Source organism: Pelobates fuscus, chromosome 1 (genome assembly GCF_036172605.1).
Source record: "Pelobates fuscus isolate aPelFus1 chromosome 1, aPelFus1.pri, whole genome shotgun sequence".
In the NCBI taxonomy this organism is placed as follows: domain Eukaryota; kingdom Metazoa; phylum Chordata; class Amphibia; order Anura; family Pelobatidae; genus Pelobates; species Pelobates fuscus.
This window is the reverse complement of record NC_086317.1, coordinates 492,990,166-493,008,997: the sequence shown is the minus strand read 5'-3', so window position 1 is coordinate 493,008,997 and position 18,832 is coordinate 492,990,166. Positions and strand designations below refer to the sequence as shown.

The window sequence follows — 18,832 nt, the reverse complement described above, 5'->3', positions numbered from 1 at the left end:
CAGGACTCGCTCTGTTTATACACTATATAAATCCATAGATAGAAGCAGGACTCTCTCTGTTTATACACTATATAAATCCATAGATAGATAGAAGCAGGGCTCGCTCTGTTTATACACTATATAAATCCATAGATAGAAGCAGGGCTCGCTCTGTTTATACACTATATAAATCCATAGATAGATAGAAGCAGGGCTCGCTCTGTTTATACACTATATAAATCCATAGATAGATAGAAGCAGGGCTCGCTCTGTTTATACACTATATAAATCCATAGATAGATAGAAGCAGGGCTCGCTCTGTTTATACACTATATAAATCCATAGATAGATAGAAGCAGGGCTCGCTCTGTTTATACACTATATAAATCCATAGATAGATAGAAGCAGGGCTCGCTCTGTTTATACACTATATAAATCCATAGATAAATAGAAGCAGGACTCCCTCTGTTTATACACTATATAAATCCATAGATAGATAGAAGCAGGGCTCGCTCTGTTTATACACTATATAAATCCATAGATAGATAGAAGCAGGGCTCGCTCTGTTTATACACTATATAAATCCATAGATAGATAGAAGCAGGGCTCGCTCTCTATATACACTATATAAATCCATAGATAGAAGCAGGGCTCGCTTTGTTTATACACTATATAAATCCATAGATAGATAGAAGCAGGGCTCGCTCTGTTTATACAATATATAAATCCATAGATAGATAGAAGCAGGGCTCGCTCTGTTCATACACTATATAAATCCATAGATAGATAGAAGCAGGGCTCGCTCTGTTTATACACTATATAAATCCATAGATAGATAGAAGCAGGGCTCACTCTGTTTATACACTATATAAATCCATAGATAGATAGAAGCAGGGCTTGCTCTGTTTATACACTATATAAAACCATAGATAGATAGAAGCAGGACTCGCTCTGTTTATACACTATATAAATCCATAGATAGATAGTAGCAGGGCTCGCTCTGTTCATACACTATATAAATCCATAGATAGATAGAAGCAGGGCTCGCTCTGTTTATACACTATATAAATCCATAGATAGATAGAAGCAGGGCTCACTCTGTTTATACACTATATAAATCCATAGATAGATAGAAGCAGGGCTTGCTCTGTTTATACACTATATAAAACCATAGATAGATAGAAGCAGGGCTCACTCTGTTTATACACTATATAAATCCATAGATAGATAGATAGATAGAAGCAGGGCTCGCTCTGTTTATATACTATATAAATCCATAGATAGAAGCAGGGCTCGCTCTGCTTATACACTATATAAATCCATAGATAGATAGAAGCAGGGCTCGCTCTGTTTATACACTATATAAATCCATAGATAGATAGAAGCAGGACTCGCTCTGTTTATACACTATATAAATCCATAGATAGATAGAAGCAGGGCTCGCTCTGTTTATACACTATATAAATCCATAGATAGAAGCAGGGCTCGCTCTGTTTATACACTATATAAATCCATAGATAGAAGCAGGGCTCGCTCTGTTTATACACTATATAAATCCATAGATAGATAGAAGCAGGGCTCGCTCTGTATATACACTATATAAATCCATAGATAGATAGAAGCAGGGCTCGCTCTGTTTATACACTATATAAATCCATAGATAGATAGAAGCAGGGCTCGCTCTGTTTATACACTATATAAATCCATAGATAGATAGAAGCAGGGCTCGCTCTGTTTATACACTATATAAATCCATAGATAGATAGAAGCAGGACTCGCTCTGTTTATACACTATATAAATCCATAGATAGATAGAAGCAGGGCTCGCTCTGTTTATACACTATATAAATCCATAGATAGAAGCAGGGCTCGCTCTGTTTATACGATATATTTATATAAGTTATAGACTGAGGCCTCGCTCTGTTTATAAAATATTTTTATATAAGTTAATAGACGGAGGCCTCGCTCTGTTTATACGATTAGAGATGAGCGAACGCGAACTGTGAAGTTCGGGTTCCTACCGAACATTACGATTTTTTGGACCCAGAACCAGAACCCAGACATTTCAGTTCGGGTTGGAGTTCGGTGTTCGGCGATTTAATGGTGCATTTTGAAAGACGGCAGGGCAGCCAATCAACAAGCGTTTGATCGTGTGCCCTTAGAAGCCATCACAGCCATGCCTACTAATGGCATGGCTGTGATTGGCCAGTGCAGCATGTGACCCAGCCTCTATATAACCTGGAGTCACATGAGCTGTTATTAGTGTAGGGAAAGGATGCTGCAGCTGTGAGGGACAGATTAGGAAAGAATTCTGGTGTTGAATCTGCAAACTACAGCGATTATTTTTGTGGGTGCTATACTACATTTTTGTACCCTGCCCTGAGCCCAGTGCCACAGAGAGTGCAGTGCACTTGCAACTGCATGTGTGCCAGGCACATTACTTTAATCCTGTTCTGGTAGCTCAGTGGGCAACATCTAGGCATTTTTAAATACTGCTGTGACATTGCAGTTTGACAAATTTAAATTTTCTGGTGCTAAAAAGTAAATTTGGGGCGGGCACTTCATATCTGAGAGTCAAATACTGTGGATACATCACAGTTTGACCAATTGTAACAGTCACCAGGGGACTTGTGTAACAGTTTACCAGGAGTTGGAGCCCAGTTGCAGGAGATGGCACAGGAAGGAGGCAAAAACCAGAAGCGCAGTACAGATTAAGGGGAATTCTAAAGGCAGGGTCAGACGAGAAGCAGAAGTCAGGGCTGGCAGCGAAGTAATGAAGTCGTCAAAGCAAACAGAGGTCAGAGTCCAGAAAATCGGTCAGTAGCGAAGCAGAGATCCGGCAGGAAAACCCAAACCGGTAAAATGACCAGATCCTACGTTTCAGGCAGGGCTGGCTTTTACAGCCTGCTAATTAGATGCAGCTGACCCTAATTGGAAAAGGGCTGCAGGTGGGTCAGCACTGCTTAATCCAGGGCAACGGGGTCAGGAAGCAGAAAAATGCAAACAGAAACTGAACCCCCCTGGTGGACAGCACGGCAGAGAACCTGACTGGGATGCTGGAGCTGTGAGTTGAAACCCAGCCAGGTCTCTTAAAGGGGCAGCCACGCCTTGCTGTCAGCAGGGCTTGGGCTGTGCCGTGACACCAATTCACATGTTTTTTTGGTGCTAAAAAGTACATTTGGGGCATGCACTTCATATCTGAGAGTCAAACAGAACTGTCAAATACTGTGGTTACATCGCACTTTGAAAAATTCACATTTTTTTGTGTGCTAAATAGTACATTTGCGGCCTGTGGTGCATTTCTTGCAGTCCAGTAAAACCGTTAAATACTACTGTTACATTGTTGTTTGACAAATTCAAATTTTTTGAGACAGTGAGGTAACTGTATTAATTACGCCTGTCACACTGTTGTGTGCCCTCAAGAGAATTTTTTTCTCTTTAGGACACCGGCACTGCCTTACTGTCAATGAACTTAATTGTTGACTATTGCCGGTTACATTGTCGCCTGACATAAACCATCTGTTAGTTTGGTGGGTGAACGCAAAGAATGAGGAGAGGGTCAAATAAGGGACGTGGCCCTGGTCGTGGAGCTCCTGTTGCAGGGAGAGAACGTGGTCGATCTGTGCTAGCTACATGCACAAGTGAAACACCTTCCTCAGGTGGAGTAGGCGACAGAACCTTCAGCGTTATTTGGTAGGCCCGAATGCCGCTCTACGAATGGTGAGGCCAGTACAAGTACAGGCGATTGTAGATTGGATGGCTAACAGTGCCTCCAGTTCCTTCACATTGTCTCAAACCTGGTCCCCTGTTGAAAGCTCCGAGTTGGCAGCTGCAGCCCATGGCCATCTGTCTTTCACCTCACCTCCTTGCAAATCAGCCAGGCAGTCTGAGCCACAAGTCATGCAGCAGTCTCTTATTCTTTTTGATGACTCTGCTGGCGGGGTTTCCGTGGGCCATCCACCTAGCCCTGCCCCAGAAGTGGAAGAGATTGGGTGCACTGATGCACAACCACTTATGTTTCAGGATGTGGACATGCGAGGACCACCGCAGCACGTCTCTGATGATGACAAAGCACAGATGCCAACTGCTGTGGCTTTCTGCAGTGTGCAGACCGGCAAGAAGGGCAGGGTTGAGGAGTGGGTGGAAGATGATGTGGAGGATGATGAGGTCCAAGACCCCACATGGACTCAAGGTCATGCGAGTGACGTGTGCAGTTTGGAGGAAGAGGCGGTGGTTGCACAGAGGCACCAGCACAGCATAAGAGGGAGCAGGGTGCAAAGGCGGAGCGGCCGTCCCCTAGACAACATGCCTGCTACTGCCCACCGCACCCAGGTACCGAGTACACCAAAGCCAGCTCCAAGGAGTTCCCTGGCGTGGCAGTTCTTCAGACAATGTGCTGACGACAAGACACGAGTGGTTTGCACGCTGTACAATCAGAGCCTGAAGTGAGGTATAAACGTTCTAAACCTGAGCACAACCTGCATGACCAGGCATCTACATGCAAAGCACGAGCTGCAGTGGAGTAAGCACCTCAAAAACCAAGAAAGGTCTCAGGCTCCTCCTGCTTCCTCTTCTGCTGCCTCTTCCTCCACGCGACTCCACCACCGTCCCCAAGCATCTCCACACTGTCCCATGGAAGCGTTCAGCTGTCCATCTCCCAAACACTGGAGAGAAAGAGGAAGTACCCCCCTACCCACCCGCGATCCCTGGCCCTGAATGCCAGCATTTCAAAATTCCTGGCCTTTGAAATGCTGTCATTCAGTCTGGTGGAGACGGACAGTTTTAAAAACCTGATGGCGGTGGCTGTACCACAGTATGTGCTTCCCAGCCGCCACTACTTTTTTTTCCAGGCGAGCCATCCCTTCCCTGCACAACCAATTGGCGGACAAAATCAGGTGTGCACTGCGCAACACCATCTGTGGCAAGGTTCACATAACCACAGATACGTGGACCAGTAAGCACGGGCAGGGACGCTATATCTCCCTAACTGCACACTGGGCAAAAGTAGTGGCGGCTGGGCCTGAGGCGGATAGCAGTTTGGCGCATGTCCTTCCGCCACCGAGGATTGCAGGGCATTTCTCTTTGCCTCCTCCTCCTACTCCGCTTCCTCCTCCTCTACCACCTCCTCATCCGGTCAGCATAACACCTTCACCATCAACTTCAGCACCGCCAGGGGGAAACGACAGCAGGCTGTTTTAAAACTCATATGTTTGGGGGGGAAACCCCACACCGCGCAGGAGCTGTGGACGGGCATGGAACAACAGACTGATGAGTGGTTGTTGCCACTGAGCCTCAAGCCCGGCCTGGTGGTGTGCGATAATGGTCAAAATCTCGTAGCAGCTCTGGGCCTAGCCGGTTTGACGCACATCCCTTGCCTGGCGCATGTGCTGAATTTGGTGGTGCAGAAATTCCTGAAAAACTACCGAGATATATCAGAGCTGCTGCAGAAAGTGTGGGCCGTCTATGCACGCTTTCGGCGTTCTTACCCTGCAGCTGCTGCTCGCCTGTCTGTGCTGCAGCGTAACTTCAGCCTTCCCGCACACCGCCTCATATGCGACGTGCACACAAGGTGGAACTTCTCCTTGCACATGCTGGAGAGACTGTGCGAGCAGCAGCAGGCAATAGTGGAGTTTCAGCTGCAGCATGCACGGGTCAGTCACTCTGCGGAACAGCACCACTTCACCACCAATGAGTGGGCCTCCATGCGAGACCTGTGTGCCATGTTGCGCTGTTTCGAGTACTCCACCAACATGGCCAGTGCCAATGACGCCGTTCTCAGCCTTACTATCCCACTTCTATGTCTTCTTGAAAAAACGCTTTGGGCGATGATGGAAGAGGATGTGGCACAGGAGGAAGAGGAGGAGGAGGAAGAGGGGTAATTTCCACGGTTATCAGGCCAGTCATTCACAAGTGGCTTGGAGGTGGGTTCCTGCACCAGCATAGGCCAGGTACACAATTGTCCAGCCAGGGCACAGTTCTGGAGGAGGAGGAGGAGGAACAGTGTTCACAGCAGGGTGGCACCCAACGCAGCTCGTGGGCATCACTGGAGCGTGGCTGGGGGGATACGGAGGACACAGACGATACACCTCCCACAGAGGACAGCTTGTCCTTGCCTCTGGGCAGCCTGGCACACATGAGCGACTACATACTGCAGTGCCTGCGCAACGACTGCCGAGTTGCCCACACTCTAACTTATGCTGATTATTGGGTGGCCACCCTGCTGGATCCCTGTTACAAGGACAACGCGCCGTCCTTAATTCCCTCACTGGAACGTGATTGGAAGATGCGCAACTAAAAGTGCACGCTGGTAGACGCGCTGCTGAGGGCATTCCCAACTGACACCGGGGGCTCAGTGGAAGCACAAGGCGAAGGCAGAGGAGGAGGAAGAGGTCGCCAACGCAGCTGGGGCACCACCAGCACCTCAAAAGGCAGGGTTATCATGGCCAAAATGTGGAAAAGCTTTGTCAGCACACCACAACAACCAGCACCACCATCGGATATGGAACGTCTTAGCAGGAGGCAGCATTTCAGCAACATGGTGGAACAGTACGTGTGCACACGCCTACACGTACTGACTGATGGGTCTGCCCCATTCAACTTCTGGGTCTCCAAATTGGGCACATGGCCTGAGCTTGCCCTTTATGCCTTGGAGGTGCTGGCCTGCCCAGCAGCCAGTGTATTGTCTGAACGTGTGTTTAGCACGTCAGGGGGTTTTATCACAGACAAGCGCAGCCGCCTGGACAAGCTCACGTTTATTAAAATGAACCAGGCATGGATCCCACCAGACTTGTCTGTACCTTGTGCAGAATAGACCTTTATACCGGCCTCACCCAGCCATTGTTATACTCAAGCGCACTTATTCTTTGTTTTCTTTTTTTTATATGTCCCAATATTTTGGGGGCTACCCCAATTAAAACACAAAACAAAAAAAAACACAGTGTTGGCTACCTCCTCCTCCTCCACCACCGCTTCCACCTACACCGCCACGGTCACCGCCCCCTCAACCTCCTACTCCACATCCACCTCCTCCTCCTAGTTCAAGATTATTTTTAATTTGTATGTATTTTATGTTATTTTATGTTATTTTAAGTTATTTCCCTATCCACATTTGTTTGCAGGGCACTTGTCCTACTCTTACCCCCATCTTACTTCCTTTTGCAGCCTTCTATCCCTTTCCAGGACTTTTTTGGAGCCATTTTAGTGCCCAAAAGTTCAGGTCTCCATTGACTTCAATGGGGTTCGGGGTCAAGTTCGAGTCCCGAACTCAAACTTTTTGCCGAAGTTCGGCCGAACCCTGCGAACCCGAACATCCAGGTGTCCGCTCAACTCTATATACGATATATTTATATAAGTTAATAGACTGAGGGCTTGCTCTGTTTATACAATATATTTATATAAGTTAATAGACGGAGGGCTCACTCTGTTTATACGATATGTTTATATAAGTTAATAGATGGAGGGCTCGCTCTGTTTATACGATATATTTATATAAGTTAATAGACGGAGAGCTCGCTCTGTTTATACGATATATTTATACAAGTTAATAGACGGAGGCATCACTCTGTTTATACAATATGTTTATATAAATTAATATACTAAGGCCTCGCTCTGTATATACGATATATTTATATAAGTTAATATACTGAGGCCTCGCTCTGTTTATACGATATATTTATATAAGTTAATAGACGGAGGGCTCGCTCTGTTTATACGATATATTTATATAAGTTAATATACTGAGGGCTCGCTCTGTTTATACGATATATTTATATAAGTTAATATACTGAGGGCTCGCTCTGTTTATACAATATATTTATATAAATTAATAGACTGAGGGCTCGCTCTGTTTATACGATATATTTATATAAGTTAATAGACGGAGAGCTCGCTCTGTTTATCCGATATATTTATATAAGTTAATAGACTGAGGGCTCGCTCTGTTTATACGATATATTTATATAAGTTAATATACTGAGGCCTCGCTCTGTTTATACGATATATTTATATAATTTAATACACGGAGAGCTCGCTCTGTTTATACTATATATTTATATAAGTTAATAGACGGAGGGCTCGCTCTGTTTATACGATATATTTATATAAGTTAATATACTGAGGCCTCGCTCTGTTTATACGATATATTTATATAAGTTAATAGACTGAGGGCTCGCTCTGTTTATACGATATATTTATATAAGTTAATAGACGAAGGGCTCGCTCTGTTTATACGATATATTTATATAAGTTAATAGACGGAGGGCTCGCTCTGTTTATACAATATATTTATATAAGTTAATAGACTGAGGGCTCGCTCTGTTTATACGATATATTTATATAAGTTAATAGACTGAGGGCTCGCTCTGTTTATACAATATATTTATATAAGTTAATAGACTGAGGGCTCGCTCTGTTTATACGATATATTTATATAAGTTAATAGACTGAGGGCTCGCTCTGTTTATACAATATATTTATATAAGTTAATAGACGGAGGGCTCGCTCTGGTTATACGATATATTTATATAAGTTCATAGATGGAGGGCTCGCTCTGTTTATACGATATATTTATATAAGTTAATAGACGGAGGGCTCGCTCTGTTTATACGATATATTTATATAAGTTAATAGACTGAGAGCTCGCTCTGTTTATACGATATATTTATATAAGTTAATAGACGGAGGGCTCGCTCTGTTTATACGATATATTTATATAAGTTAATAGACGGAGGGCTCGCTCTGTTTATACAATATATTTATATAAGTTAATAGACGGAGGGCTCGCTCTGTTTATATGATATATTTATATAAGTTAATAGACGGAGGGCTCGCTCTGTTTATACGATATATTTATATTAGTTAATATACTGAGGCCTCGCTCTGTTTATACGATATATTTATATAAGTTAATAGACTGAGGGCTCGCTCTGTTTATACGATATATTTATATAAGTTAATAGACGGAGGGCTCGCTCTGTTTATACGATATATTTATATAAGTTAATAGACGGAGGGCTCGCTCTGTTTATACAATATATTTATATAAGTTAATAGACGGAGGGCTCGCTCTGTTTATACAATATATTTATATAAGTTAATAGACTGAGGGCTCGCTCTGTTTATACGATATATTTATATAAGTTAATAGACGGAGGGCTCGCTCTGTTTATACGATATATTTATATAAGTTAATAGACGGAGGGCTCGCTCTGTTTATACGATATATTTATATAAGTTAATAGACTGAGGGCTCGCTCTGTTTATACAATATATTTATATAAGTTAATAGACTGAGGGCTCGCTCTGTTTATACGATATATTTATATAAGTTAATAGACTGAGGGCTCGCTCTGTTTATACAATATATTTATATAAGTTAATAGACGGAGGGCTCGCTCTGTTTATACGATATATTTATATAAGTTAATAGACGGAGGGCTCGCTCTGTTTATACGATATATTTATATAAGTTAATAGACGGAGGGCTCGCTCTGTTTATACGATATATTTATATAAGTTAATAGACTGAGAGCTCGCTCTGTTTATACGATATATTTATATAAGTTAATAGACGGAGGGCTCGCTCTGTTTATATGATATATTTATATAAGTTAATAGACGGAGGGCTCGCTCTGTTTATACGATATATTTATATAAGTTAATAGACGGAGGGCTCGCTCTGTTTATATGATATATTTATATAAGTTAATAGACGGAGGGCTCGCTCTGTTTATACGATATATTTATATAAGTTAATAGACTGAGAGCTCGCTCTGTTTATACGATATATTTATATAAGTTAATAGACGGAGGACTCGCTCTGTTTATATGATATATTTATATAAGTTAATAGACGGAGGGCTCGCTCTGTTTATACGATATATTTATATAAGTTAATAGACTGTGGGCTCGCTCTGTTTATACGATATATTTATATAAGTTAATAGACTGAGGGCTCGCTCTGTTTATACGATATATTTATATAAGTTAATAAACGGAGGGCTTGCTCTGTTTATACGATATATTTATATAAGTTAATAGACGGAGGGCTCGCTCTGTTTATACGATATATTTATATAAGTTAATAGACGGAGGGCTCGCTCTGTTTATACGATATATTTATATAAGTTAATAGACGGAGGGCTCGCTCTGTTTATACAATATGTTTATATAAGTTAATAGACGGAGGGCTCGCTCTGTTTATACAATATATTTATATAAGTTAATAGACTGAGGGCTCGCTCTGTTTATACGATATATTTATATAAGTTAATAGACTGAGGGCTCGCTCTGTTTATACGATATATTTATATAAGTTAATAGACTGAGGGCTCGCTCTGTTTATACGATATATTTATATAAGTTAATAGACTGAGGGCTCGCTCTGTTTATACGATATATTTATATAAGTTAATAGACGGAGGGCTCGCTCTGTTTATACGATATATTTATATAAGTTAATTGACGGAGGGCTCGCTCTGTTTATACGATATATTTATATAAGTTAATAGACGGAGGGCTCGCTCTGTTTATACGATATATTTATATAAGTTAATAGACTGAGAGCTCGCTCTGTTTATACGATATATTTATATAAGTTAATAGACGGAGGGCTCGCTCTGTTTATACGATATATTTATATAAGTTAATAGACGGAGGGCTCGCTCTGTTTTGTTTATATGATATATTTATATAAGTTAATAGACGGAGGGCTCGCTCTGTTTATATGATATATTTATATAAGTTAATAGACGGAGGGCTCGCTCTGTTTATACGATATATTTATATAAGTTAATAGACGGAGGGCTCGCTCTGTTTATATGATATATTTATATAAGTTAATAGACGGAGGGCTCGCTCTGTTTATACGATATATTTATATAAGTTAAAAGACGGAGGGCTCGCTCTGTTTATACGATATATTTATATAAGTTAATAGACTGAGGGCTCGCTCTGTTTATACGATATATTTATATAAGTTAATAGACGGAGTGCTTGCTCTGTTTATACGATATATTTATATAAGTTAATAGACTGAGGGCTCGCTCTGTTTATACGATATATTTATATAAGTTAATAGACTGAGGGCTCGCTCTGTTTATACGATATATTTATATAAGTTAATAGACGGAGGGCTTGCTCTGTTTATACAATATATTTATATAAGTTAATAGACGGAGGGCTTGCTCTGTTTATACGATATATTTATATAAGTTAATAGACGGAGGGCTCGCTCTGTTTATACGATATATTTATATAAGTTAATAGACGGAGGGCTCGCTCTGTTTATACGATATATTTATATAAGTTAATAGACGGAGGGCTCGCTCTGTTTATACACTATATTTATATAAGTTAATAGACTGAGGGCTCGCTCTGTTTATACGATATATTTATATAAGTTAATAGACGGAGGGCTCGCTCTGTTTATACAATATATTTATATAAGTTAATAGACGGAGGGCTCGCTCTGTTTATACGATATATTTATATAAGTTAATAGACGGAGGGCTCGCTCTGTTTATACAATATATTTATATAAGTTAATAGACTGAGAGCTCGCTCTGTTTATACGATATATTTATATAAGTTAATAGACTGAGGGCTCGCTCTGTTTATACAATATATTTATATAAGTTAATAGACTGAGGGCTCGCTCTGTTTATATGATATATTTATATAAGTTAATAGACTGAGGGCTCGCTCTGTTTATACGATATATTTATATAAGTTAATAGACGGAGGGCTCGCTCTGTTTATACGATATATTTATATAAGTTAATAGACTGAGGGCTCGCTCTGTTTATACGATATATTTATATAAGTTAATAGACGGAGGGCTCGCTCTGTTTATACGATATATTTATATGAGTTAATAGACTGAGGGCTCGCTCTGTTTATACAATATATTTATATAAGTTAATAGACTGAGAGCTCGCTCTGTTTATACGATATATTTATATAAGTTAATAGACTGAGGGCTCGCTCTGTTTATACAATATATTTATATAAGTTAATAGACTGAGGGCTCGCTCTGTTTATACGATATATTTATATAAGTTAATAGACTGAGGGCTCGCTCTGTTTATACGATATATTTATATAAGTTAATAGACGGAGGGCTCGCTCTGTTTATACGATATATTTATATAAGTTAATAGACTGAGGGCTCGCTCTGTTTATACGATATATTTATATAAGTTAATAGACGGAGGGCTCGCTCTGTTTATACGATATATTTATATGAGTTAATAGACTGAGGGCTCGCTCTGTTTATACAATATATTTATATAAGTTAATAGACGGAGGGCTCGCTCTGTTTATACGATATATTTATATAAGTTAATAGATGGAGGGCTCGCTCTGTTTATACGATATATTTATATAAGTTAATAGACGGAGGGCTCGCTCTGTTTAGACGATATATTTATATAAGTTAATAGACGGAGGGCTCGCTCTGTTTATACGATATATTTATATAAGTTAATAGACGGAGGGCTCGCTCTGTTTATACGATATATTTATATAAGTTAATAGACTGAGGGCTCGCTCTGTTTATACGATATATTTATATAAGTTAATAGACGGAGGGCTCGCTCTGTTTATACACTATATTTATATGAGTTAATAGATGGAAGACTCGCTCTGATTAATATTTCTCTCCTGCTCTGATTGCAGAATTGCTGGGTATTACACTGTACAGATCAGCCCGAATCTTCGCCTTGTGTCTCTCAATATGAATTTTTGCGCCACTGAGAATTTTTGGCTTCTGATTAACAGCACGGATCCTGCCGGCCAGCTTCAGTGGTTGGTGCGAGTATTGCAGGACGCTGAGGACAAGATGGAGAAAGTGAGTTCTGTACATTTACTGTAATATTTGGGGTAATTTAAATGCTTGTCTGTCTGGATTGATAAAAAATAAACTATGATGGAGGTCACCTTGTGTCAGACACAGTCAGCAACCAATTATAATTATCAATGTCTAACGAACAGGTGCTCACTCCAAACCCCAGTTTACACAGGGTTAATTCAACTATAAAATATTACAATAGATGAGCACTTTCTCTTTTAAATTCATACTGAAATATCCCACTAATACAAGACCATATACATCTATCTGATTCCACTCCCTCTAACATGTAAACTCACTGAGCAGGGCCCTCAATCCCTCTGTTACTGTATCACTATACCCCACTCCCTCTAACATGTAAACTCACTGAGCAGGGCCCTCAATCCCTCTGTTACTGTATCACTATACCCCACTCCCTCTAACATGTAAACTCACTGAGCAGGGCCCTCAATCCCTCTGTTACTGTGTCACTATACTCCACTCCCTCTAACATGTAAACTCACTGAGCAGGCCCTCAATCCCTCTGTTACTGTGTCACTATACCCCACTCCTCTAACATGTAAATTCACTGAGCAGGCCCTCAATCCCTCTGTTACTGTGTCACTATACCCCACTCCCTCTTACATGTAAACTCACTGAGCAGGCCCTCAGTCCCTCTGTTACTGTCACTATACTCCCACTCCCTCTAACATGTAAACTCACTGAGCAGGGACCTCAATCCCTCTGTTACTGTGTCACTATACCCCACTCCCTCTAACATGTAAACTCACTGAGCAGGCCCTCAATCCCTCTGTTACTGTGTCACTATACCCCACTCCCTCTAACATGTAAATTCACTGAGCAGGCCCTCAATCCCTCTGTTACTGTGTCACTATACCCCACTCCCTCTAACATGTAACCTCACTGAGCAGGGCCCTCAATCCCTCTGTTACTGTCACTATACCCCACTCCCTCTAACATGTAAACTCACTGAGCAGGGCCCTCAATCCCTCTGTTACTGTGTCACTATACCCCACTCCCTCTTACATGTAAACTCACTGAGCAGGCCCTCAATCCCTCTGTTACTGTGTCACTATACCCCACTCCCTCTAACATGTAAACTCACTGAGCAGGGCCCTCAATCCCTCTGTTACTGTGTCACTATACCCCACTCCCTCTAACATGTAAACTCACTGAGCAGGCCCTGAATCCCTCTGTTACTGTGTCACTATACCCCACTCCCTCTAACATGTAACCTCCCTGAGCAGGGCCTCAATCCCTCTGTTACTGTGTCACTATACCCCACTCCCTCTAACATGTAAACAAACTGAGCAGAGCCCTCAATCCCTCTGTTACTGTGTCACTATACCCCACTCCCTCTAACATGTAAACTCACTGAGCAGGGCCTCAATCCCTCTGTTACTGTGTCACTATACCCCACTCCCTCTAACATGTAAACTAATTGAGCAGGGCCCTCAATCCCTCTGTTACTGTGTCACTATACCCCACTCCCTCTAACATGTAAACTCACTGAGCAGGGCCTCAATCCCTTTGTTACTGTGTCACTATACCCCACTCCCTCTAACATGTAAACTCACTGAGCAGGGCCTCAATCCCTCTGTTACTGTGTCACTATACCCCACTCCCTCTAACATGTAACCTCACTGAGCAGAGCCCTCAATCCCTCTGTTACTGTGTCACTATACCCCACTCCCTCTAACATGTAAACTCACTGAGCAGGGCCCACAATCCCTCTGTTACTGTGTGTCAAACATGTTTGGTTACAATTACGTGTCTGTTAGTCCACCCATTGTAAAGCGCTGCAGAATTTGTTGGCGCTTTATAAATAATAATAATAATAATAATAATAATATGTGTGTGTGTGTGTGTATACAAACCACAGGAAACAAGGAAATATGACCACATGAAGTCAAAACCTCACCAACCCCTACAAAGGTCTAATCACATAGCAGACCTGATTTATCACAGCAGTCCCTACCGCAGATAACTCAGTATGGGAGAAGGATAGTAGGATATTCTTGGTATTACTAATGGGGATTTATTTATTTTAAAGAGTGCGCTCCTTTTATTCTAATATTTGATATGAGCTGCTCTATATCTCTGGCACCATCTGATTCTCAGCTCTCCCTCTGTCTGTTCTACCTTTAGAGTGCTTTAATGAGTTGCAGAGAGCGTTCCAATGATCGTAACACTTCAAGCCCCATTATATCTCCATCTGTCTGACGAATCTCTTACCCTAGTTCATGGCTTAAACTTTTAAGTTCTAGTCAACTAGCCATGCCTTAAAAGTTACTAGCCAATGCAAGTCTGGCGGGTCCATTGTAACAGAATTTCTGCTCACCAGGACTAAATTTTCACTTGCCAATGTCTAGTGAACATTGTGAGCCTTGACTCTTCTTGTATCTGTTATGAGCTGCTGATTGTGTCTGTCGCCCTGTGTGTTGTAACCCAGTAAATTATAAAATAATACCACCACACTGGGGGTTTATGTTCTGTAAGAAGATTGATCTCTGGGATTCCTGGAAGGACTGGATTTATCTGTGCATTGTGTGTAGGTATAGTATAAATACTATTATTGGGGTCACGTTACACTGGGTACACAGATAAACAATGTGACGATATGGCCCTGGCGTCTCTGGCACTGACGGTGTACCAGTTCAGGCCTGCTATCGTCTGTGGGTTTCTTTTACCTAACCTGCTCCACCAAATGCTAGGACCACTCGCAATGCAGGATATTCCGCAGAGCTGACTCCGGTTACTACAGGCTATTCTTCCGCTAAGGGCCACTGGCAATTCCTGAACTAGTAACACTCTATAGTGGCTGATAGATGACGACTGTAGCAAGAATTATTTCAAGAAAGAGACAAAACAAGTGTTTTCTTCTTGCAAACGGGTGCAGACAGACACCTCAGCCAATAATGTGATTTTCCCGGGGATTTATTGAGAATCGTTAAGAGATGTATTTACCAAGAACTCAGCTCCCGCAGTCAGAGATACAGAAAGAGTAACCATGGGTTTACAACATTGGTTTTACTATTATCTAATCCACCGTCTGGGTCTGTTTTACACCGAGGAATATAAAGTACTTGATATTTAATGCATGTTCACTGTCTGTTCCTCCCACAGTTCTCTCTTATCATGTCTCAGTGTGGTGGAAGCAGTTAGAATAATAGTTAAAAAACATAAAACTCACAAACGGTCACGTTCCACCTGTAGGCCCCCCGGTGTACAGCACAGCAAACAGCACAAACAAACAATCAGACTCAAATACCAGGTGATCACTATAAAACCCCAATCATTGAAATATCAAGTGACGCACAGTATCAATAAAAGAGGAATAATAAAAGTGGCACTGCGCAGTACAAGTGGCGATCACTCTAGAAGGCTCTCGTTTGCGTAAAGTCCCACGTTTTGCTGTGTGTGGATTCCTTAAAATAAACGGTGTTATACTAATATCTGTTATTTATTTTTAACCTGTCACGCTGTGAGGAAGTTCCACTAAATGGTGATTTACACGTACGATACATTTTATATGGCCGTTTTATTGCATGTTGTTTTAGCACTCTATAGTCCTTTTGTGCATGTGTTAAATACACTTTTCATCACCTTAACTACTTGTATTATTACTTTTATATTGATACTGTGCATCAGGTTGGGGATTAATTCTGACCACCTGAGCTAGAATAATAGACCTATATTTAAATTGTATCAGAATCAAGATGGACCGGTCCAATCACTGTCCAGAATGAATTCTCATCCTCTGACAAGTCTTTTTCTGGGCCTGCCTCTTTGTGTAATTGTGTGATAGATGCACTAACCTACCTCGTCCTTTCCATCCACAGGTTCACATTATTGGCCACATCCCTCCGGGAATCTGTGCAAAGACCTGGAGCTGGAATTATTATCGCATCGTGAACAGGTCGGTAGGCATGGAGCTATAACCCCTCCAGAATAAAGCATTGGCATGTAAACCTATAAACTAGAGACATTGCTACGTATCTAGAGCCAACTGCCTGGTCACGTTTCATTCAGATTATATAACTGCATGTCAAACCATGTCCATTGAATCCATACCAATATAAGCCCTCTCCTACTGCACATACAGCCACACCTCTCATACAATACAGGCGTAGTGAGAATGTCTAGCTCTGTTTGTTATTGTGAGTGAATGTGTATGTTTCTGCGGGTTTCTCATTGGAGCTCTGAATTCTTTGTGTCTTATCGCTCTGTCACCCCCCCCCAGGTATGAGAGCACCATCTCGGCACAGTTCTTCGGACACACACACTTGGATGAGTTTGAGATTTTCTATGACGAGGAAACCCTGACACGTCCATTATCTGTGGCCTTCATTGCTCCCAGCATCACAACCTATGTGAATCTAAACCCAGGTAAGGAGTCTTTATCCCTACAAAGGAACACGTTGTGGCCACCATAATGATTCCATTGAGGATATAGTTTGGAGCTAATAGAGCTTTGTGTTAGTCCATCACAATGATTGTTGATGTTCTCCTTATGCCATTGTGTCATTATATTGAATATTATCGAGTGGCACAGGGACATAGATTAGGGGCTGTCATTGCTGTGAACTATTGTTATCCCTCTGCAGGCGGACTGCCCCGCAGGTCTGTATGTAAATTATATAGCATGGCTTTGGCCTCCCCATGCCGAATACCTCCTTTTATTCTATCACCCCTATTGCTGGTCCCCCATATCCCCTAATAACTCACTCCAAGCCCCTCTGTTGGTCGCTCCTGCTGCAGTAAAAACATTCAAATTGTACAGTAGACATTGTTGCACCTCAAACATCTCAGTGTGGAATAAACTAAATCCTAAAAGAGGATAACGAAGATTTAAAACCTTAAATGACTTCATACAAAACATCCTCGGAGGCTGCGATAATTTCATCCGGGCTTTGCCCATGGATTGTTAAATATTTACATTAAAAAGCTTTTTAGAATTATTGTACCTCAAGCAATACTGTGTGGGCATCGATATCTATGGTGGTGGATTGACCACATTGTGTAAGAAAGATGAGGTGATTGAAAATACTCTGCAAACGTCTGTAAAATGGCTAATACCATACAGCATGTTGAGAAGCGTATTGCGCCATATTTCGCCACTCTAGTTTGGTGTTATCGGATACGCGGTAAGCTTGCCATTATATGGGTGTCTTCTGCCATTATATGGGTGTCTTCTGGTTTAATGAGCGGAATGAATGGAATGTATTTGCAGATGATAGACTGCACGGAATTCTGGGTAATTAGTCTTTTTCCTTTGCAGGTTACCGTGTGTACCTGATAGACGGCGAGTATCCTGCGAGCTCACACATGGTTTTGGACCATGAAACCTACATCCTAAATCTAACTCAGGCCAACGCTAAGGTGACGGAGGAGCCTTCTTGGACCCTGCTTTACAGCGCTGTAAAAACCTACGGCATGAAGTCTGCCTACCCGTCAGACTGGGATAACCTCATCCACCGCTTCCTGCAGGACGAACGGCTCTTCCAGACATTCTGGTATTTGTACCACAAGGGCCATGTGGAGGAGGTGTGTAAAGAGAGCTGTAAGAGCACCCTCCTGTGCACACTGCGCTCCGGTCGATCGGACGACACGCAGCTCTGCAAGGATTTGAAGTTTGCCCAGAATTCAGACTGGAAGCCCAAACGCTACTGCTGAGGAAAGAGACCGTCGTTTGTAACTGGCAAACTTTGGGTCTGTAAATGCTGCCACACCAAGACTGAGCCCTGTCTCCGTATATAAACCCCACCCCGGACTGACCGCAGACGACCAAAGTCTACAGTAACATAATGAGAGAATCACATTCTGCCGGCTTCGGAGAATAGAAACGCTATACCACTGTAATGAGTCCTATACGCACCCCAAACACACAGCGCGGTAAGAATAGACACTACGCCAACTGTGCCAGGGCCCGGAATGTGTGGCATCAGGGATCCCGTCTCTTTAACTATAATCAATAGAGCGGGCATGGCCACTGGACAGCTATGG

The 18,832-nt window shown here is 42.0% G+C and overlaps 1 protein-coding gene across 3 annotated transcripts in view; it reads left to right on the top strand.

The window, feature by feature from the left end:
- SMPD1 (sphingomyelin phosphodiesterase 1) overlaps window positions 1-18,832 on the top strand; it is a 34,762-nt gene extending 15,930 nt beyond the window's left edge. For all 3 annotated transcript variants that reach the window (XM_063433307.1, XM_063433322.1, XM_063433314.1), the window contains 4 exons: window positions 12,655-12,826; window positions 16,669-16,745; window positions 17,070-17,215; window positions 18,108-18,832. In XM_063433307.1, the coding sequence (XP_063289377.1) occupies window positions 12,655-12,826; window positions 16,669-16,745; window positions 17,070-17,215; window positions 18,108-18,502 (790 nt within the window). In that variant the 3' untranslated portion in view covers window positions 18,503-18,832. The remainder of the gene's footprint in view (window positions 1-12,654; window positions 12,827-16,668; window positions 16,746-17,069; window positions 17,216-18,107) is intronic.